Genomic DNA, 24,065 nt, shown 5'->3' with positions numbered 1-24,065 from the left:
TTTTTTTTGGTTTTTCTCCGGTACCGGGAACCGAACTCACGACCTTGCTCTTGCCAGGCAGGCGCTTTTGCCGCTGAGCTAAATCCCCAGCCCCAACCATGAAGTTTCTGTTTCACTGGATTTTAGGGTAGAGTGCAGGTATCTGTATATTTTCATTTAAGGAGTAATTCTCATGCACATTCAAGGTTGATAATCTGTCGAATGCCTAGTTAAAGCATCTGATAATACTACTGAAGTTCTTTCTATTTTTTTCTGTTATTTTGCTTGTTTTGGGGAGAAGGGAAAGAGAGAGAGCAAGAGAGAGATAGAAAGAGAGAGAAAGAGAGTGAGCGGGAGTTCAACCTCATTAATATCCAAGTCAATTTCTTCATAATTCTATCCTCATTTCTTTGTGTATTTGAAGGTTATAATTGTGTATTCTTCTGAGTATTTCTTTCTTTCTAGATCAAATGATCGGGATAATTTTGTTTTACTTACCTAATCTTCAAAGACTTTTTCTCATGTATTATTTTATATTAACCTCTGAGTAACAGTGAGATGGACATAGCAGTATTAAATTGTTTTTCTGATGAGAAATTGTGATGTGTTCAAGGTCATACAACTAGTACTCTGTGTTCTATGTGCTTTCCATTTGTAAATACAGGAATATGTTAACATCTTTCTCCCAAAATGTATAATTTTTACTGAGAGTAGAATATATACTACTTGTTTTGGCTTTTTAGGCCAGATAACAACTTCAGGGGCACTGTTACCAAATGCCAGGTACTCTTGGATCCACTGTCTGTGACAGTTCCACCTTAGGCCATACACACCTTCCCTATGCAACGGGCTCCTCTGGAGGGACATGGGCTGAGGGAGGTCCTGGACACTCTGGGCTTTGAAGTTTTGAACTGCCTATAGAGGGTATAGAGCAAGAAGAGGGGCACTGCCTGGATGATCTCTGTGTTCATGGGTCTCTCAGAGAAGAGCAAAGCCTGCATGGAGTATACTCCAGAGGAGGGGCAAGGGGACCACGCAGATGGACTCAAGTCTCCAGAACTCTCTGAATGTAGACAAGAGAAAAGAGGCTCACCTCCAACAAGTGAGAGGAGCACCGAGACAGTAGCCTACAATTCCTTCTGACCAGTTCCACAGTCAAGTTTTTGAGATGATTGAGGTTTAAAGTGTTTAGACAGGAATATTCACAACAAAAGTATCCCCTTGCTTCCCAGAAGAACCTTTACTATTGATCTGAAGACATCTTACTTAAAACAAAGCTGTAAGTCCATAAACAGCGTGTGAAGATTGAAAGGCAGAATTCACAGAGTGCTGGTCCACTGGCATGACTGTGTCAAGACATCAGTGAGGGGATATCAGGACCTTTCCTCAGACAAAAAGGAGAGCAAACATTCTGCCCTTGAATATTTAACTTCATTTTTCAAGAAATTCTTCCTAACCTTATAGGTCCCAGGAAGATAACTCAAAATGTGTTGGACTGACACTCAGGATTTCTTCCTGGCAATAGAAGTGTGTTTGAGTGTGTGTGTGTGTGTGTGTGTGTGTGTGTGTGTAAAACTTTTCAGCACACATGTATATCCCAAAGACCTTTCTTTTTTCTTTTTAGAAACAATAATAAAAAAGAACAATAGCAAAATACCAACAACATAGACAAAAATAAAACAAAGCAAAAACAATGTTAGAAAGGTTCTTGAAATCAACCACTGGTGAATTCCAAGGACTTTTCTTAACATATGCTGTAGTCTGTAGTATTATTTTTAGGATACTTTTGATGGCATCTTCAGCACTGATCCTTTGAGAAACTCAACCCAAATTTATTAAATACCTACTACATGTTGGGCTTCTTGGTAATACTGGGGCTTTTAATGCAAGAAAGGACCTTTTAGTCTGGTGGGGGAAGTAAACATCTACGTTTCTCTATGCTTCTCCATTAAGCACCCAAAGTATGTTTACTGGAGTGGAGAATTTTACGTGTTTAAATCTAAATAGCTATGTACATTCAGATGATAGAATTTTTTTTGTCTAGAACCGGCAGGTGATCTAAGATGGTATGCCACAGGAATTAGCCCCTTGTGTCTTCTTCCTATAATAGATATAATTTGACTTGATATTTTCCAATGGTAAGACTTTCTTGTCCCATTTTGTAGCCATTATATTTTTGGTTCACAAAAATCTAGGACCAGTGGAGGATCGTTATCCTAATTTACAGTCTCAGGGTGATCGGGTCAACTACTAATTCATCGTGTAACAGCACTGTTATTGAGTTTGAATATTTTATATTATGTTGACCCAAAATCAAAGCAGTTAAAGGGTAAGTCAGCAAAACCCATTATTTAATAAAAGATCCATAATATTTTTGCTTACTGACTGATTCCCATAGGATTATATAAATAATGCTTATAAGTGTTTAATGAAAGTTAACAACACAGAAATAAGGGAGTCAAATTCTGCCTTGAAGAAACAGAGGAGTTTCTGAGTTTCTACAACACAAGTATTTGTGGAGTCAGACTGCATCCCTGTCACTTACAGTGTTTCTGAGGCTCAGCAGGAGAAAACTGAACAGAAGAGGTGGGTTTTAGAAGGGGAGGAACTGCTGATCCTCTTTATACCAATGTAGTCTTCTCCTTGCTCTCTTGCAGGCTTCCCGGAGGATGCTCGATGATGAGATGACAGTTAGCCTTTCCCTGCCAAGCGAGTCCAGCATGTTTAATAATAACCGCTCCTCATCACCTAGTGAACAGGAGTCCAACTCAACTTATGATCGCATCTTTCCCCTTCGCCCTGACTACCAGGAGCCGTCCAGATTGATACGAAAACTCCCAGAATTTGCTCCAGGGGAAGAGGAATCAGGTGAGGATGAAGTAACAGGCAGGGGATTGAGGGAGAAGCCTCAACACCCAAGTATATACTCTTTCTAGACCTGAGATCTCTCCTTTCCTATTGAAGATAAGATGTTTGGAAGAACCTACATGTCAGAAGATCAACAAAAAGATTAAAGGTTACAAGCATGTTCACACCACAAAAACTCAAGCAATCTAATGAGTCTAACTTGCTCATTTCACATAGAAGAAAAGTAAGAGAGCACTGATTAAATCCTCAGCCAACACTTGACTTCACTATGGGTCAATTCAGGACTGGAGTTTCACAGGGAGAAGGAAAGATTCATGCATCTAAAGATATTCTGAAATTCTCAGTTTTGTAGCCATCTGGATAATTGAGTAATTTATTTTTCATCAATTTCTCTTTGGTAAACATTTGTTAAGGCAATACAAAATTGTCTTGTGAGAATAAATATTTTTTGCCTTTTCTCAATAAAAGCATTGAGTAAGGTAAAACACTGCCAGATGATTCAAATCCCAGTGTCCCTTAAAAAGTGCAGAGTGACATCAGAATGGATGCTGGGATCATCTCTGAAGCTCAGAGCAACTTTTTCAGAAGGTCATTAACCTAAGAATGACCCATTTCAGTAGAAGGGCACTTTGGTGCTCAGAGGAGAAGATTCCAGGTTAAGCCAGATGTGGAGCCAGATGTGGAGGATGACAGATCACAGGATTTCCAGGGAGCCAGCAGAAAGGAATCTTCTAGAAGGAAGAAAGGAACTGACATCTATTCTATCACTGAATAGATAGAAAACATTGAATGAACACACTGAATTCACAGGATTTCACAGAGTCAACAAGACTAATGAGTATATGACTTGTTTTCTAGATTGAACTGATGTAACTTACCTATTTCTAAAGTCTAGAATATCCTTCACCCCATATTTTGAATTTCTAAGAATTTCAGATATGTCTTACACAAGAGGGTATAAATTTAAATTGCTTTTGAATCAGTGACAGTATTCAGTGTTCTAATAACAAGAAAGGGCTCCTTTTCCCCCACAACCCCTCCAGCAATTGTTATCAGTTGATTTTCTGATGATTGCCATTCTTGCTAGGATAAGATGGAATCTCAGGGTTGTTTTAATTTGCATCCAATGACCACTGATGTTGAACATTTTTTCATGTATTTACTTGCCATTTGTATTTCTTCATCTGAGAAGTGTGTATTGTACTCTGATTAACTAACAGGAAGACAATATGCAATATATCAACTTTTGTAACTGTCCTATTAACCTGTTTCAATGTTTATCTTTTTTCTTTAAAATAAAAAAATTAAAAGTAAGAAAATATGATTTGACAAAACTTCTGTCTTTAATACTCTCACCCTGATAGGGCATGAGGCTTGCTATAGCTTTGCCTTGTAATTCCACAGGATGAGACAAGGACCTTGTTAATGATCATGATTAGGAGACAAGAATAAGGAAAGAGTCTCAGGAGGTAAAACTGTTCCTGAAGACCATCATGAAGAAGTTAGGTTGTCGTAGAGGCAAGTTCTAGTCCTCCTCTCAGGTTTTCTTTCTTAAAAAGATCTACAAAGATGCCCCTTGGATTGAGACCTATGGCCCTTGTCTTCCAGGTTGCAGTGGCGTTGTGAAGCCAGTCCAGCCCAGTGGACCTGAGGGGGTTCCCCACTATGCTGAGGCTGACATCGTGAACCTCCAGGGAGTGACTGGAGGCAACACCTACTCAGTGCCTGCTGTCACCATGGACCTGCTCTCGGGAAAAGATGTGGCTGTGGAAGAGTTCCCCAGGAAACTTTTAACGTTCAAGGAGAAGCTGGGAGAAGGCCAGTTTGGAGAGGTGAGTTGATTTTCTGTGTGGCCTCCAGTCTATGGTAGCTTGAAGGAAGTGGGTTGATAAAAATGGTCAGTACAGCACATTCCCCTTCTACAAGTTCATTCACAGCCAAATGTCTCCTCTGCTCATCTTTCTGTGTATTGTCCTCTGGATGACAAGTGTTAGGTCATCCTTGTCTCTCTTAAGTAGCTGTGGAAAGCCTGAGACTTCTATCAAGGAGATTTTAAGGCAGGCAAATCACTAGACATGAGAGAGTCTGAAAAACATTCAATACTTTCAAAAAATATCTACAATATGTTACAGGGGGTGGGGCTCACAAGATGTGATCATCTTTAATAAATTGTCCCGGAACACCCTGATGCCTGACAGTGACTTTGTTTTTTTTTTTTCTTTTTAATGAAAGTTATATGAAAACTGGTTAAAAACAACCTCGCCCCTGCGGCTGGTCCCAGAATTAGCCACTAGGGAATGAATCACCAACTAAGATAAGGAGGAGTCCTCTCTAAATTGCCATCAGATGATGCCTGCAATATTAACATTTCAGTCACATGGACTTTTGGTGAACTCAAAGCAGTGTTTTCAGTTGTAAGAGGAGCTCTTCAGCATGAACCACCTAAACCCCAAATACAGTATAACACTTGGTTTCATGTGAATATATCATAGGTGTTCAGTGTGAATCAAAGGTTCTCCCCTGAGGAGGCCAGGTGCTGGAGGAAGCACAGGGGCCCATAACATCTGCTTGTAGCATTACTTATACTCATTCTGTCTCCTGGGTTGAAAACTCATTCTCATTATACTATATGTAACATATAGGAGCGTTTACAATTCTTTTTTTGTAAACCTCACACCTAGGGATTATTTTAGGAAATTGCTTTATGTTTTGTATTATCAGGTAACTACTCTTTCTCCAATCAAGTGTTTACAACTTTATCCTGAATAACACGGCATTGTGGGGCTGTTCTATACTGAAATACCATTACTATTTCTTTTATAAGGAAGTAACATCATATTAGCTGAGTACTTTATTATTGCCTTAAATTATATCAATAATCAAAATATGTTGCACACATCTTATTATTGTCTTTCGATTATTTTGCCTGAGTTGTAAGAGTTAGTTTATCTCCAGGAAATGCCCAGCAAGAGTACTGAGCCACCTTCAGGAGAAATGATGATGCTGAGACTAGATGACTTTTGTCTAGGTTCATCTCTGTGAAGTGGAGGGGATGGAAAAATTCAAAGACAAAGATTTTGCCCTAGATGTCAGTGCCAACCAGCCTGTCCTGGTGGCCGTGAAAATGCTCCGAGCAGATGCCAACAAGAATGCCAGGTCTGTGGTCTGCGTTTTAAATTTCCCTTTATTTCTTTCATCTTTAAGATCAGGAATATTTCTCGAAACTTCTAAGCATATTTCCCTCTTGAGATGGGGAGATCTGCAGCTGCTTCACATTGCTATGTTTATGCTTTATTTTCCTAATGAAGTCAGAAGTCCTCAATTTTTTCTATACCCCTTTCAAATGTACATTTTCTATTACGTTTGCCACGTATTTACTGCCTAACTCCCTTTGCCCAGCCCTATATGTTTCAATCCACATGTGTATTCCTCAGTCATTACATATAGATGTATTCCGAGTGTCATAGCCTCCTCTTGCAGACTTTTCACAATCACACACATCTTTCCTGTTAAAGCTTTCTGTTCTTCTTTTTTCTCATATCTCTATTTACTTTCTTGTCTTGTTTTTCTCTTTTATGCTCCTTTTCTTCTGTTCCACAACCTCCCAAATGAAAAGCTACCTCTACTTGGAAAAGTATCCATGGACCTCAAAGCAAGAAAAATCCACAGTCCTTTAGCAGTTTTCCAAACTGGCTATTACCTCTTGGATCCCTTGCTACATAAATCGCAGTGTCCAGCCACAGTCCACTGTCTGACAGCCTTTCCATTTCTGTAATGGTGAATTAGTCCTTACCCAGAGAGGGGTGATTGAAAGCTGGCTTGAAAAGCCATGCTGGTGGAAAGCTGGCTGTTTGTGTCCCAGAGAAATCTGCACATCTGGATAACATCTGCATTTCTCCATTTGCATTGTCTTGTCTCAGTGATGTTCATAGTGAGAGTAAGTTTATTATTTCTAGTTCCCAAAGTGTTGTTAAGTTCCCAAAACGGTGATAGGGTTTCATTACAAGTCTTGAAAATGACAGAGAGTGGAGTGGAAAGAAAGGTGAGGGAATGCAACGATGGGTTTTTTCAAATTACAGCCTAGAATTTCAGTCTTAAGGATATTAGTGTGAGTGAAAATGACATTTTCTGGATCCTACAGAAAGGATTATATATTAGTTTTAACGCATAAGTAGAAAAATTGGCAAAGAAAAAAAGCACAGGATATGATAAAGCCTTTGTATGTTGTTGTGGTTGGTGGGGTTTGCTATGCTTCAGCTGTGCCTACCCTTGCTCAGCAGCAATGGATGACCCAGACTGTGGGGCCTCCCAAGCCATGAAAACCCCTGATTTGGACTTAAAGGGAACATGAAAGAGGGGAGATGTTGAACTGATTCTAAGAACTGAGTTGATTCTAAGGGTTATACTGACATAGTATGATGTTCAGTGTAGGAATCTTATAAAACTGATGGGACACTTGCAACTGATCTACTTCAATAGTTTTGGGAATATGGACTTCATGCAAACATTGCTACTTGATGACTGAAAAGTGGCTGTCACCATATATTTTAATAATTTCTAGTCTTGGTCAATGAGTACTTCTTTAGAAATGACCCCATCTTGCCACTGCAACCCTAAACAACTCAGTTTAACAGGCTACTAAGTGCATGTTGTGCCTACTGATGCAGTCTGCATTAGGAAAAACCATGAGGGAGAATAAAGAATCATTGTATAGATCAGTGGGTGGGTCTCCCCATTATAAAAACATTCCTTGTTTTATTAACATTCCTTGTTTTATTATTCCTTTCTTCCCCTTTTTGATTCTGATTCTGTGAGTTTGTAACTTATAAAATGTTAAATACTCCAGTGCACTGAAAATATGATTTTCAGTGAAAGTTTCAGTTTGCAGAGTTGTTTTAAAAATATACTTGATTCAGCAAATATTTAAAAATTAATGATCTAGCCTGGTGTGGTGGTGCACGCCTGGCACCAATCCCAGCACTTGGGAGGTTGAGGCAGGAGGATCGTTGCAAGTTTAAGGCCATCCTGGCCTACAAAATGAGCTCAAGGCCAGCCTGAACTGCATAGTGAGACCCTGTCTCAAAGAGACAAAAATAATAATAATAATAATAATCAGCTATCTCCATGTGGCAGGCATTTTGTTAAATACTAGACATGCCAAAGTTGATATTGGTCTCATTCTCAAAACAGTGCAGTTTGAATAAAGGTCCATTCTGTCCCAGGAGCAGTAGAATGAAATACTTCTAGGTGCCGATTTCTCTGTTCTCTCAAAGTTCATCTGTAAGCAAACAAGTCTATGTGGAATGGGAAGGAATAGATGTTGCAGTGCTTTCTTCCCCTTTTTGATTCTGATTCTGGGAACCTTTGGGTTTATCTCTGTCTGTATCTTCCAAAGGAATGATTTCCTTAAGGAGATAAAGATCATGTCCCGGCTGAAGGACCCAAACATCATCCGTCTCTTAGCTGTGTGTATCACTGAGGACCCTCTCTGCATGATCACGGAGTACATGGAGAATGGAGATCTCAATCAGTTTCTTTCGCGCCATGAGCCCCCCAGTTCCTGCTCCAGCAATGTAGCCACTGTCAGGTAAAATCAGCCAGGTCTTCTATCTCTGCCCTGAGGTCTTGAGAGCAACCAGGCTGCAAACATGAGAAGCAGTGGCCCTTAAAATTCATCGCTATTCTGGGATGTTAGGGGAGGTTAGTGTGCAGTGTACAATGGATCATTACTTTGGGGGAACACAAAGGCATTCATAAAGAGTGCAGAAAGGGCCAGGTATGGTGGTGCAGGCCTGTAATCTCAGCAATCTAGAAGGCTGAGGCAAGAGGTTCAAGCCCAGTTTGGGCAACTTTGTGATTTAGGGAGATAGTGTCTCAGAAAAAAAATTAAAAAGGATCTGGGATGTATCTCAGCCCAGCCTTGGGTTCAATCCTCAGTCACACACACACACACACACACTAAAGGGGATGTTGAGGTTTAAACGCTGGTTAGTTGATTTAAATGTGTGTGGCTTTCATGGCTTCCAGTTTCTTCTATATGCTACTTTCTCCTTGCTTACATATTCTCCTTGTATATTTCTTCAGTTACACCAACCTGAAGTTTATGGCTACTCAGATTGCCTCCGGCATGAAGTACCTTTCCTCTCTTAATTTTGTCCACCGAGATTTGGCCACACGGAACTGCCTAGTGGGTAGGAACTACACCATCAAGATAGCTGACTTTGGAATGAGCAGAAATCTGTACAGCGGTGACTACTACCGGATCCAGGGCCGGGCGGTGCTCCCCATCCGCTGGATGTCCTGGGAGAGCATCTTGCTGGTGAGTGAGTTGCACACATTTGGGAGGCTAGCACTAGTCATTGGGACTTAGGCAGCACACAAAGCAGGTGGGGTCAAACTGGAGACAACAGGAGGCAGTTTCATACACTTTGTTATTTTCTCTCACTTGAGGAAATTTTCCTTGTGTACTAATTGTTATGTAATACTTACCTATCCCTGCTGATAAGAAAGTAACATGCTATTGTAGAAAATTTAGAAAAAAATAATACAAGTATAAGGGTTTTAGTGTCTTTTTTCTCTTTCCATCCATTGATGGGTCTTAATTAATTTAGAATATTAAAAACTATCATTTAAATAAATGTTACCCATATAAAAATTTTTGTCTTATATTAATTGCATAACTATTTCCTCATGAATTGTTGGACCTGTCTGCACATTTTTGTTTTAAGTATTATTACCATTTACTTTTTAAGATCATCATTCTTTGATTTATACTTCTTGTTCAATTGTTGGTATTCTGTATTATGAGCAGATAAATTTTTCCAGATGTCTCATTTGGAGGTATATTCTTGACCATGCATACCTGAGTCATTTCATTGTTAATTTTTCCAACCACTTAGCCAATTTAAACAATTAATAGACAAACTTTTACTTGCAACAGTGCTGTGTGCATATAATTTTATCTTTTGTTTTATGGAATATTTCACACAAAGATCTAAGGTCAATTTGGTCTTCTTCATTTATAGTCTACTTATTTTCAACTCATATTCTTATAGGATTCATAAGTTAATTTTGAAATAAAAAGTTATAGTTATCTCTTTCCTCTTACCAAGATAACCACTATTAATATTTTGTATATTTCCTTTGAGAGTTTTTTCCTATGTATGTATTTCTAAGGATGTACTCTTATGTAAAATTTATATCATGTAACTGAGATGATACTATGCTATATAATCTCTATTTTTTACATACTATTTTACCATTGGCATTTCTAATTAATTCTTTAAAAATATGATTTTAATAACTGCATAATATTCCCATATATGGCTATATCCTATAATTTATTACTGTCTCAAAATTTGATATTTAAGTACTTTCCAATTTCTAATGATTAAGAATGATGCTTTTATGTAACAGGTTACAAAATCCTCACTATGATCTTTTTCATGTATATATTGAGTTGTTATATTTTACTATTTCTAATATGATACCTGAGCACTGTTCTAGTTAAAGGTATTGTACACTCTTAAGATATATATATATATACATATTAGAATGAGATTCAAAGGTCCTTGCTTTAAATTCCAGTTTTTGCATTACTAATGGTCTTATTAACCAGGGTAATTGAGTAAACCTCTCCCATCTCATTTTTCTTATGTAAAATATAATTTCATCTATCTGCCAATGTCATTGTCTTTATTGAATGGAAAATGTGTTAATATTTAATGCATGCTAGCTGCATTTAAATCTCATTGTTATCACTGTTAAGACCATTACTATCACTAAACTGGGAAATGATAGTCCCAGATTACAAAGGGGATTATACCAGGGGCTTAAAGCAGGTTTCTCTATTTCTAATATAAAGACAGTTGACTTTTCATTCTGACTTTCCCTGGGATATCTTCCCAAAGTTACCTGAGAGCAAGGCTGACTTTCTGACACCTGGTTGGAGGGTCTGATGGTTTATGGTGGCTTCCCTTCAGCTCTTGGCTCTCATCTCCAAAAGCAGAACTAAGCCAAAACCAGGAGGATGAGAGAATGACGTGCTTTTTGACAACTTCACATTGTCACTTCAAGATCTTCTGCCCAGATTTTGGCAGTTTCAGTATTCCTTACCTGTAGTAGGGGAAGGACAATTAATTCTAGATTATGAGAACATAACTTTTTCTTATGCACAGTGATTCTGATTTTACTTTTCCCTATTTAAATAGGGAAAATTCACCACAGCAAGTGATGTGTGGGCCTTTGGGGTGACTCTGTGGGAGACTTTCACTTTTTGTCAAGAGCAGCCATATTCCCAGCTGTCAGATGAACAGGTTATCGAGAATACTGGAGAGTTCTTCCGAGACCAAGGGAGGCAGGTAAGAACTACTGGGGGTGGTTGGAAATGGATTTAGGTCCTCCTAGAAGACAAATATAAGAAAGTTCTGATTTAGCAGGATAGATCTGAGCTGGATGATGGCCTATCTGATTATAGTCTTTTGTTACCAACTATTCAGATTATGTGAAAGACCAAAATCATCCCCAGGCAGTCATATACTCTGCTTTATCAATGGTGTCTACCCACCAATTCTTGAAAAGCATGAAAGGTCATATCAGGTTCCTCTGAACACAAAAGTAGCAGGATATAAAAATTTTACCTCTTGATCAATAGTTTTTTCTATTTCTTGATTTAGAGCATTGGTTTGTCCTCCTGGTTGAAAAGTATATGTGTAAAAAAGAATAAGGGACTTATCAGCATTCATTAAAGCCTTAGTGGCCAGGTGAATTGGTGCATATCTGTAATCTTAGCACTTTGGTAGGCTGAGGCAGGAGGATTGTAAGTTTAAAACCGTCCCGGGCAGCTTAGTGAGACTATGTCTCAAATTAAAAATAACATAAGGGCTGGGGATGTAGTTTAGTGCAGAGACCTTGGGTTCAATCCCAAATACTGAAAAAATCCTCTATGTAGCAATATTTTTAGACTTGTATGTCCAGAAATGGAGAGGTATATCCTGGACTTCATGTTCCTGGAAGGCACCTTTGGGCCAATTTAATGATGCTTCTCGTAACTCAGGGAAAGTTGGGTTCTTCAGATCATAAGGAATCCCAATTCCTAGCCTTCTTAGGTAAGCTTTCTTTGGCTAGCTCAATTTTTAACATTTATGTGAGATCTGCTATTTAGAACTCACCAATAACTAGTATATTGTATTTCCTTAAAATGACCTGGCTACAGAATACTCTTGAATTAGATCATCTCCAGCAGGAATATGGTAATAGCAAAAGAAGGCTTTTGCAGAAAATAAAAAGTGTATTCTCTGTAGTTTAAATAGATCCAGGCAAACAAATAAGAAAATGGGAAGAACAATGCATAATCTATGTTGTAAATGAGAGTGAGAACCTAGGATTTAATTTTATCTTGTTATTGTGTAGCTATTGATATTGTAACTATTTTGGTAGCATTATAGCATTATAACTATTTTGGTAATGTGAATTACCTATTTGGGCTGTGATGCAATTGCCTTCTATAATAGTGACCAAACTTACTCCTGTGTTCACGAAAGAAACAAACACACCAGGAAAACATGTTTGTTTGTTTTTTCCTGTACAGATACATCCCAGCCACTCCAGTGACCTTGAGAGAACACATAGCCAGTTAAAGATGGTGTGCTCCATTAGAAAATGCAATCTTATCCATTATAATAGTGGTTTGAATTTCAGTATATCTTAGAATTATAGGCAAAAGTAGAAATATTACAAGGCTTTCAGTATTCCTGAATGTATTCAGTGACTGAAATGCTAGAGAGAATTTTTATTATATGAAACAAAAATTGACCATCAAACATTCAACAAAGAAAGGCATGCCCTCCCAACCCTTTCATGTCCACTTTACTTTAAAAGTGTTTTTTATATTAGAGTTTTTCTTACTTAGTTCTAAACTGTTACATATTAATGATTGGTGTTATATTTTTCAATTTCATAAAAAACTTTTTATCACTTGAGAGGAATTTTATTTTTAATAATCTCCAAGATTTTATCTTTCTTAGTTTTAGATAAATGTTTAAAACAAGTCCACTGACTTTCCTTCTCCAGGTGCTGTTGGTGCACCAAATATGCATTATGACTGATCGTCAAATAGTAAAGTCAGATATTTGACTGAAGCTATGCCACAGCCAAATATTATCTTTAGGTGCTAAGTAAAATTCTTCTTTATAACCACAAATGCTACTAAATTTAAAATATTAAACATAATAAACATGAATGAATATAATGTACTAAATTTGAAATTTATTACATTTTGCTTAATCGCTATTAAATTTATTATTTAAGTTTGGTATTCAAATTTTTTAAAGTTTAGCATGGGAGTGCAGGGACAGTAATTTCTCAACATTATCAGTGCTTAAATGCATTCTGTGTAGCTCATTTTCAAGTGGCACTGCTAAATTATTGAAAACAGTGGATGTGATACAGAAGAAAAAATCTGAGTACCATAGAACCTAGAAAGAATTTTACACTTAGTATTCATAGCTTAAGCAAATCTTAAATCCTTCATCTTCAATGGAAAATACTTGGTCATCTACACAATAATTTCAATGACTTAAAAATGTATTTGACATTTTCCCTTCAATTTTATCTTAAGTTGTGAATAATTCCCAGGTGGCATTTTTCTTGCAGGCTTATGGTCTAAATGGAATTAAATAACTAAAAAATCAAATGCAGTCTTGAAATTTTATTAGTTTGAAGTTACAAAGGGCAAATAATATTCTATAGATGTAATATTAATTATTTTGAAACATACCTTCAATTATTTCTCAAGTTTATAAGACTTTGAAAAGGGTAGCTTTAATAATTTAAATCATTATTTCTATTTTATTGACATCTATTGGCTCAAAGCGCATATATATTTTCTAAATTATTTAGTAAACATCTCAAAAAGGCTTGGCAGTTTTAAATTCCATCAGCAATATGTGCATGTCTGTTACTCTGTACTTCATTTATATTGATAATATTTCCTTTTGAAAACTTGGTATTTTAGTGCCATAGTACCCTATAACATGATGCTGAGTAAAGGCTTGTCAGACCTAATTTGAGATTCCAATATAAGTCATAGATATGTGCGTTTTTATTTGTGATGGTAGAGCTGATGGGTATAGGAAATAAGCAGATGTTGGGTAAATCCTAGCTTCTCTGATGCATGATGTAGACTGGTGTTAGTGTAGCGGGAGGTAGGGCAGCAGGAACGGGTTAATGATTAAGTAGCTACAGACGTCGGACTCAGCAAAGACAATGGATAGATCTATGGTTCAAAGGGCATGAGAAATTTAGTTATGGTTCAGGAATCTGTCAGTGTGGAGCGTGGTCAAAATATACAGTGAATGTTTAAATTTAAAAATTTTATTACAGTGAAAGACACATTTCCATTAGCTCCCCTCAAAATACCCACTCTCACTTTGAACACACTTATCCCATTCTTCTTGCCACTTTCTGAAGCAGTTCAGGAAGTCCTCTTTCAAGAGTGTTTTCATGCAGTGTGATAAAAAATCATGAATGCTGCTGCTGTGTGCTAACTGAAAGACAGGCTTATAAAAACATTCTGGTATATCTTCAAGCCACCTTATTGACCAGATCTGACACTATGAAACTTCTGGCTCTTCTCCAAAGTCAAAATGACCATGAAAGGTAAACATTTTGAGTCAATTAAGAATACTGTGACAGCCACAACAGTGTAACTAATGATACTCACAAAAGAGGACTTCCAGAACTGCTTCAGAAAATGGCAAGAAGGGGCTGGGGATTTAGCTCAGCGGCAAAGCGCCTGCCTGGCAAGTGCAAGGTCGTGAGTTTGGTTCCTGGTACTAGAGAAACCACCCCCCCCCCAAAAAAAATGGCAAGAATAATTGATACGTGTTTGAAGTAAAGGGTAGTATTTTGAGCAGCAGCAGTATAGTAAAATGGCAATGTCTTTTACTGTAATCATTTTTTAAAGTTTAAACACTCACCATATTTAGTATTCTCATCTCACGTACCAAGATATTCAAAAACATGGGTAATGGTGGAAGCAATAGATTTTACACATAAAAAAATGACCTGGGAGTCAACAGAGTGGTATCTGATTTGAAATAATCTATAACTGGCAATTTCAGAGTAGAATCTTAAGCTGTAATTCATTGCAGGACTGGAGGTGGAATAAAGGTACTGACTTTGGTGCATGTTAAAAAGCAGAAAGCCAATCTCCTCTATGGGGGGCCAGTACAGGGGAGGGGAAGCAGAGAGAACACTGTGCTTAGGAATTACGTGGACACATCATGCATCCTAGTTTTTGCATCTAAGATTTTATGCCAATTAAAAACTGGAGCTACTAATGAGCTTTCTATGTCTGCCACGATTGGCTCAAAGAAGAAAAACCTTCATATAGGGAGATCAAACATGGTCTATCATGGAACATCTGCTCCATTTTTGCTTCAGTTTTACCTTTTATAAGAAGGCAGGAGCCAAAAAAATGCCCCATCAGGAAATCCTACCCCAGAGAACTAGAAAAGACAAAGGGGACATAGAAGGGGCTGATATGAGTTAGAACTCTTGTGAGTAAGAAGAACAGACAGGACACCCATGGCACTAATCAAGTCCAAGAACATGGACAGGGGAAAAATCAAACGATGATGCAAACAGTGTTCTTGTTCTTTCCTTTTCTTAATATGTTTTCTGTTTTTAAATTTTGTTTCCAAAGACTTACCTCCCTCAACCAGCCATTTGCCCTGACTCTGTGTATAAACTGATGCTCAGCTGCTGGAGAAGAGATACCAAGCACCGTCCTTCATTCCAAGAAATCCATCTTCTGCTCCTTCAACAAGGCGACGAATGATGCTGTCAGTGCCTGCCAATGTCCTGACGGCCCAGGTCCTCCCCACAAGATCTACCACTCATCCACGCCTATGCCACTCCATCTGGACATTTAGTAGACTTGAGGGACAGAGGCTTGTTTGCTTTGCTCTCTCTCTCTCTCTGTCCCTTTCTTCCCTCACTGTACTCCCTTACTCCCTACCACTGACTCATATATACTTTTTTTTTATATTAAAGAACTAAAAAGGGAAAAAAAAGCTTAGGATAAATAAAATATAGTAAAAGAAAGTTTACTTGATATAACAAGTGTTAGATAATGAAGGCTAGAAAATTCAGGTAATTTATAAAGGTTAAATATGCTTATGTTTATAAATGTGCAGATCTGACAATATTTTTTCCATGTCACCTTTTGTAAAGTATCTTCAGAAAGGAAAAACTGAAGAATGCTAATATCTTAGGAAACATGAGGTGAGGCATAGGGAAAAAACTTGGTAGCCACGGAGAATCTGAGGACTCAGCATTCAACAACTAATCAAATATGGTTTTCTGATTTGGTCTCTGGACATGTTGTGCCCTGTTTTTCCTTCCCTGTCAAAGTGTATGGTACTTTCTGGAAGTCTTAGGTTCTTAGAATGGCTGTTTTCCTCCTTCATGAATGGGGATCAAGGTTGAAGTTTGGATGTGAAGCAGCAGGGATGTAGATAGGAAAAAATGTCTGTTGCAAGACTGTAAGAAATGGAACTGTGATTACAACTCCTGGATGGAAGAATTCTTGAATAGGTAGTAGACATAGGAAAGGAACTCTATGGAACGTACGTAACAGGTATACTCCTCATTATTCACTTGTGAGGATAATCTTCTTTGTCTGGGTCTGATATTTCCAAGTATGTATTTTAGTGAAATCCTGATATTTTTAATCAGCAAAGCCTGATTGTTTTTGGTTACCTTGATAGGAGATCCTCTGGCTCTTCTTGCCCACATCTATCACTTTTAATAGATGAAACCTTTGTGGGATATATGCACCAGGGGCTGAACTTCTCAGGCATAAATACCTAAGGGCCATGTATAGCAGGAAGTAGGACACTACTCTGAGTGTCCCCAAAAGGTTGATCTAGGACCAATAAGGGAAGCCACAGGGAGACTTCTTAGGGAAGACATAGCTAGAGTCTGAATATACAAGGATGAATGGGATTGGCCCCAAATACGGGCAGTCCATTGTCACTGATGAGTGTCAGATATAGGCTGAAAAATTATGCAAAAGATGGAGATTTTCAAACACAAGATAGATGGCTGTAAGAGAAAATATATAACGTCCTTCTAACTCCAAAATCCCTTAATTCCAGTGAGGCACACCATGAGCATCCACTGCTAGCTAGGCTTAGTGTACATGCTCTTGCTTATGAGATGATGTGACCAGCAGAAAATCATGAGGCTTTGTTCTCAGAATTTATGGGAATGAATGCAGTGATGAGTAGAAGTCTCCTTAGAGCAGACTGTGAGCTTTAATCCTGCGCAAATCCACAAATTCAGTGGAAAGCTGGAAAAGGGGCCCCTTAATTTCCATTGAGGAAAAACCAGGAAAAATCACAGATAAGCTTCCCGAAGAAATTGTCTTGCCTCCTCCGGTCTGCTCCTGTTGCTTGCCCATTCTACCTTCTCCACAGTCTTGAGAATTTGAGCACCTCCCCACTCAGCCTTCAATATGTCTATTGCTCCACACCCTTAGCATAAATCTAAGTCCCCCAGACACATTTTGCATGTCATGTACTGACTGTAGCAAACATACTTCCTCCATGGATGCCCTGTGACTCTGCACTTTATCCCAGGATTAACTTTGGAGAAATCACTGGTTTGAGAGGCAAGAGAGCACTGGTTTGGGAACTTTGATCCTCTTTCTGCATTAAGGCACGTGTACTATCTTGGGCGAGTCACTTTATTTCTCTGAAGTTTGTTTCCTTATCTGTTTAAAGAAATTAGGTGGTCTTACAGTTTCTTCCAGTTCTGATATGTTCACTGTTTGCTGGAAAACTCATCCAGATTTAGCAATCTTGTTATCTCCTGCTTTGAAAATTGGGGTCAGTAAAAAAGGTCATGGGAAATACAATGGTACTAATAGTGACCCTTTCATTTGTATATTGCTTTATAGTTACCAGGTGTCTCCACATACATTATTTCATTTACTATACTAAGAGTCAAACATGTTCTCTTAGAAACCCGCCACACTCATTTCAAAGTGTTAGCTTCCTTAGAATTAGAAGGACTTGATGTCAAGACCTGTGGGCTGTTCTCTTTATCCTTTCTGCCTCAGGAGGGGTCACATCCAGATCATGACACAACTTCTTATGCAGCAAAAGAAAGCAATCCCATTTTGCCTTCCTTTGACTAACATCTCTCCAATTTTTACATTTTAGGCTTCTGTTCCAAATCACTGTATTCAGTGAATTCATATTTTCAAATTGTTTGAATTGAAATTAGAATATCTGTATTTCCCTGACTTTGAGTCACGGAGATAATTTGTTTTAGGTGGCTGGTCACATGCAAATATCCCTTTTTGTGTAATAAGGCTTTGTCTTATGCCATTGAGACCTTTGAATTATAAACACAGGCTTAACTTCTAACCCAGTCATACTCACAGAGTTCAGCAACACAACTTCGAGTGACTCAACAGAGTAAATGGTAGTCTCTGTATGTAGAATTAAAAAGTGGCTCAAACTGAAATTAAAGGGATGGGACTAGGATTTGTTTGGAAAAGAAGATAGGTAAATTGATGAGAAACTGTGGGGCTTTGCTATCTTTGCAGTGAATTATCCTCTTCATGGTATATACAAATCATTTTATGTCATAGGTGTTTTAGGATGGTAAGATCCAAATTTGTACTTCTGCTGGTCAATGTGTTGATAGCTGGATCCAAATGTTGACACATATGCCTCTTGTGTGATCAGGCATGAAAAACAGTGCCCAAAGGGAGCTTGTGGTTTTAAAGCTGTGAAAAAAAAAATCACTCAAGGGTGGTCAAGGGTATGTAACAGAGTGCTGTGCAAGTGGGGGAATAAAACAAAGTGGATATGTGAATGTGCGTATGTGCAGACAGGGAGGCTGGAGAAGGCAAGGAAAGAGGCTCCCTGAGGAGAGGCAGTGAAAATGCTTGGGAAGTGAAAATGTGGGGAAGATGTGTGCAGCTCAAGCAAGGTGGAAACCAGCGATCTGGAGCTGATGGACTCCATGATGCAGCATAAAAGCAAGTCTCTCTGAAGAGAGATCTGACAGAAGCTAGAAAAAGTAAGTGACTTGAAGATAAAGGAAAACATGCATGGTGAAAGAAGAAATTCAGGGTGATATTGTAAAAAATACTTATTTACAAATGAAAAGTTAGGTGCAGTATATGAAAGGGAAGGTTTTTTGAGTTTTAAGAAAGGGAACATCCTTCATGGATATAAAACCACGTAATAACACAAGAGTGACCATTTCAGAGGAAGTGGGTGAGAAAGGTCATTTGTGTTCTAGACTCACAAAAGTATGGATGAGAAGAAATCAATTTTTGGCCTGAACTGGATTGGCTTCCCAAGTATTGAGATGGATATGGAGACCTAGAAGCGGGGAGTTTAAGGTGGTTTCTGAGTCTTTGTGTTCTCTTCTCTTGCTTTTGTTCCTGAAAGCCATTTTCAAAAATGAGCACAGGTAGACATGGAAACAATAAATTAGACAGGACTAAGTCTTGTGTGATATCTGCACAAAAGGTATGAACCCTATGTAAAACATGTGCTTTTCAGTCCCATCCAGACTTCCCACAAAAAAGCCATGGTGCGGGTGGGGCACGTGTTTTGAGTAAAGGAGAACAGAAGGAAGAAGTGTCGGAATGAGGGGAAGGAAAGATGTTCCAAGGAAATACACTAAAACAAAACAGCATGTTCTGCCCCAAACTACAAAAATGAAGAGAATTACAATAAATAGCTATGAAGTCTTTGATCCACAGTTGAATTCACAGACATGGAATTTGGCAGCTTAGTCTTTTCCAAGAGAACTCTCTATCCTCTAGCAGTGCAGGGCATGTCCCTAATGTTCCTGGACCATGTCAATCTCGATCCACTCTGGGAAATATTTCTGAATTGAAATTTCCCATTTTTAAAACAGACAGATGAATGTGTGCCACATGGTAACTTTTTTGGAGTGCTGAGTTAGAAAGGAAAAAGACTGGAGTGGTTAATGGGGATTCAATTTCTGGCATTTTGAGTTCCCTCCTCCAATTAGCTGCAGTGTTAGGTGGCAGAAGAATGGTATTTATTTAGTTGCTATATCTTTTTTAGAAATATGTTATCTTGAAATAATTTAAGACACACAGGAAGTTAAAAAAATTAGAGCAGCCTTACTCTAGATTTAGTTTTTCCTTGTTGATAATATTTTACATTCCACTTTAAACTATGGAAACAATAGTTCATTTTGAGCTGTTTTCAAAACCAGAAAATTTAAATTAGTGTACTACTACCTAAACTACAGACTTTATCTGCACATCACCAGATTTTCCACATGTGTTCATTTTGTTGCTGAATATATTTTTTTCTGATTTGTAACTAGGGCTTGCTTGGATGGAACATGAAAGATAAGATTGGAATTAACCTGTTCATTTATTAATCAGCAATATCAAGCCTAACCTGGCTCTAAGTTTCAAGGTTTGTTTGTTTGGATTTGAAACAATACAAGAATAACACAGAAGGGTTAGATAATACAAATCAGTAAGTCCACAGCTTGTTTAGTAGAGAGTCAGGTACAGAAGCAAATTCTAGGTAGTTCCTGTTGAGAGAGTTTCCCTGGTGATGAGGTGAGCTCTACAGTGAACCAATATTTTGACCAAGAGTTGGGTGGCACTTATTTAATGGCAGCAGATATAGCTGGTGAAAGGAACAGATTACAATGATATAGATCCCTGATATATGGTAAAACATTTTTTTCAGAATACAGAGAAGTTTCATTTGTTTAAATATCTACTCTGAATTGGAATAGCAACCACATTGGACAAAATTAAATGCAAACACAGCCCCAACTTGGGGAGACGTTAAAACTCTGGTTGTGTGGATTATGGCTTTGAGCTTTGCGACCAATTTTTAAGTTCCCTATTCAAGATTATGATAGTGTGTCTTGCAAAGTTCTGAGCACATTTGTGAACACTTGCTGAATATTTTGTGACTGTTGTTCTTGAATGAAAAAAGATTGAAGTGAAAACTTGTTATCTAGCAAGGGTGAACCTAGGAAAAATTGCTTTGCTTTAACTTAAATGGCTTATTTTGAAATACGAAAACAATGCCCAGATTTGTATCAAGTGCAGTGTATCCTACATTTGTATACTTGGTGATGATAAACTTAATCAGTGGGCATAGTTTATTCTTTGTAGTATTTAGACAGCACTGCAAGGTATTTTAATAGGACACCAGATCAAAACCAGGGACCTTACTCTGGCTTCAAACCCAGCAGATTTGAAGCAAGCCTTGTAGTTTTTCCTGTGGATACCTTGTCTACAACTTTACAGGCCTTTGTAGGAAAAGGGATCTGACTCCCAAGGTAGCCCATACTCATGAACAATCATAACTGTATGTCCAGGAAGAATCTGAAAAAAGACACACACACACACACACACACACACACACACACACACACACACCCCTTTCAGTGCAAAACTATTTTCCTAAAGAGAGGCTTTGAAATAACTGGAAGTTGCGAGGATTCCTGCAAACACAGAAAGTTTCTAATCTAGCCTATCTTAATAGTTATTTACTATTGATGCTGTTTTAGTCATCTCCCATTTCCTGATGGGGACTCTTTCTGAGGATTGAGTGTCTGCAGCTGTGTGGTATGTTCTATGATGAGGAAACATCTGGGCTTTATTCTGCAGGCTTTGGAGGAGCATGTGTCTTGTAGAGGGGTAAACAGCAAATGGGTTTAATTTGTGCTTCAAACTATCATAGACATTCCACGATAGAATATGTAAAATTTTTCTGTATTAGAAAAAGAAGCGTGATACCAATTGTATATTTTCTTCTCTTTATTTATTCTCTGTAAGTCTGTCAGATGATAAATTGTAAATAACAATGATTAAAGAGTCATGCTACTGATGGATCCTTCTTTGTGTAAACAGCACCCATTCTTGGCTTTGTTACATTCCCTCCTGACATCATTTTTGGAGAAGTGATGGGATGTGAAGGCACAGCTGTGGGTGTATGTGGTGTGAACATCTGTTTGTTGTGGCTATCCAATGGTGGTTACTGAAACAGGCTTCTAACATATTCATTGAGTATTTATTGGAAGAAAAACATATTGGTCTTTGACACTGTAAAGATGTCCTCACATTAATTGGTTCAGTTCTGGAGAATCCAGTCCAGAGTTAAATGGGGATCCTTATTGCTATTGTTGTAGCTGTCTTGTTTGATACACAGAAATCCCTGCTAAACCCAAACACAGTCTGTCTCAGACTCTCTGTACAGTACAACCCCCCCAAAAATACGCACAGCCAGAATATAGTCTCCACAACAGAGATTAAGATGAAATCATCCCAACAAACACGTTTTACCTGAAGAAGTTTATGTTTTAACTCAGATTAACTCAGTTTTCCTAGAAACATCATACATTTCTTTCAGCAATGACAACACTAGATAAGGAAAATGGACAGGAATGCTGAAGAAGCAGAGGACTCAGGACTGCACATCAACTCTGCAGAGTCTCTGGTTTGGTTTTAGTGAGTCAGGGAATGAAGTGGTGGGAAGGGCAATGGGTCAAAGGTGGAAAAATGAAACAAAGCCAGCAGTGAGGTTTGGAAATGTATGATTCTATCATCAACACCCATAGCCAGGGTTTAAACACAGGGATGAATGATATATTTTGGTATATAATATATATTATATGGAGATATATCTGTATATAATATATATACATATACATGATGGGATGAAGATTTAAATTAAAAATAAAATTTATTACAGTAAAAGACACATTATCATCAATCCCCCTCAGAATACTAACCATCACTTCAAACACACCTATTCATCCCATTGTTTTTGTCACTTTCTGGAGTTCTGGATGTCCTCTTTCATGAGTGTCTTTTCATGGCTACCTCAGTGTCCTGAATCAATTCAAAATGTTTATACCAATTTCTGTTAAATAAAATATTATGGTGTGTCCTCATTTACCTTATCCATTAGATCTAACACTGTGCAACTTCTGCTTCTTCCCACAGTAAAAATGTCCATGAAAGGTAAACGTTTTGAATCCATTCAGGACATCAAGGCATCTGTCACAGGGCAACTAAAGACACTCATGAAAGCTTTCTAGAACTGCTTCAGAAAGTGGCAAGAATGATAGGCTAAGTGTGTTCAAAATGAAAAGGATTAATGGCAATATGTCTTACTATAATACATTTTTAAAAATTAAATATTTGCTGTATTTATCATGCTGCATAAAAGAATTCATGTGTGCAGACATGCTATGCATATATCTGAATATATAAATTGTCAATAAGGACGGAGATTACATCTATTCTTATTCAACTAAGAGCTACACGCACTATATTTTGTTGTTTTGAGGACTAATAAACTGGCTTATTCCTATTTATAATGTTATACTCATTTCATATTTGATAAAGAAATGATATACAGTGATTCCTCAGTTCATGATCACTTCTGTTGCAAACAGAAGCAGTAAGCAAAGTTTTGCTTCCATTTTTGAACTCCATATAGGGTGATGAACATGACCGCAGCTATGTTCCCCAGAATTGCGGAACCAATTAAGTTCATGAACTGAGGTACCACTATACTTATATCTGAAAGCAGTCCCTTATGTAACCCTTGAATCCTACATAAGACTGATTCCCTCTGTATTAGCAACACACAACATTTTATCATTTTATTTAATGGATTGAGTATAGTTCTACTCCATAGGTACTTTTAGGCCAGTCTAAATGAGTTCAAGGAAAAACTGATTAAAGTTATGAACAAGAGAAACTTCATGGATCCATTAGCAGTTGTTCTTTTGTCCCACTTTGCAAACAAGAGGCAAGTTAGTGCTGGAGAAATGTGTAAGGGCCAGAGACAGAGCTGTTATTTGAGCAAAAGATACCTTCATTCATCTTTGTCTATCTAAAGGACTGTTTCTGGTACTACAAGAGGAACCAGAGATCTGTTGCAGGACTTCAGGCAGAAGCATATTTATCAAATGAAGTAGTAGAATGATATTCAGAAGTGGAGATGATATATTTACTGTTCAGTTTGTCAGTGACAGATGGAGCCAATGTGTACCACAATGCTTATCTGGTTTCCAAGAAAACTGAATGAACCCCTGAGCAACACAAACCTAAGATAGTTCGGGGTGATTAAAACAGCTACACCTACCCACCCACCTCTGATTAAAAACACATA

General features: G+C 37.9%; 1 protein-coding gene across 1 annotated transcript in view; it reads left to right on the top strand.

Annotated features, from left to right (window-relative positions):
- The window catches only part of Ddr2 (discoidin domain receptor tyrosine kinase 2), a gene marked incomplete in the record, with an annotated part of 66,197 nt that extends 44,423 nt beyond the window's left edge, over positions 1–21,774 (top strand). The window contains 7 exon segments of the mRNA XM_013521453.1: positions 2,637–2,847; positions 4,456–4,679; positions 5,876–6,003; positions 8,243–8,434; positions 8,932–9,166; positions 11,058–11,207; positions 15,554–21,774. Coding sequence (XP_013376907.1) covers positions 2,637–2,847; positions 4,456–4,679; positions 5,876–6,003; positions 8,243–8,434; positions 8,932–9,166; positions 11,058–11,207; positions 15,554–15,688 — 1,275 coding nt within the window.
- Positions 21,775–24,065: the final 2,291 nt, after the last annotated feature.

This window comes from Chinchilla lanigera, unplaced genomic scaffold (genome assembly GCF_000276665.1).
Source record: "Chinchilla lanigera isolate Chin_1 unplaced genomic scaffold, ChiLan1.0 scaffold00061, whole genome shotgun sequence".
Classification (NCBI taxonomy): domain Eukaryota; kingdom Metazoa; phylum Chordata; class Mammalia; order Rodentia; family Chinchillidae; genus Chinchilla; species Chinchilla lanigera.
This window is presented reverse-complemented; position numbering and strand designations above follow the sequence as displayed.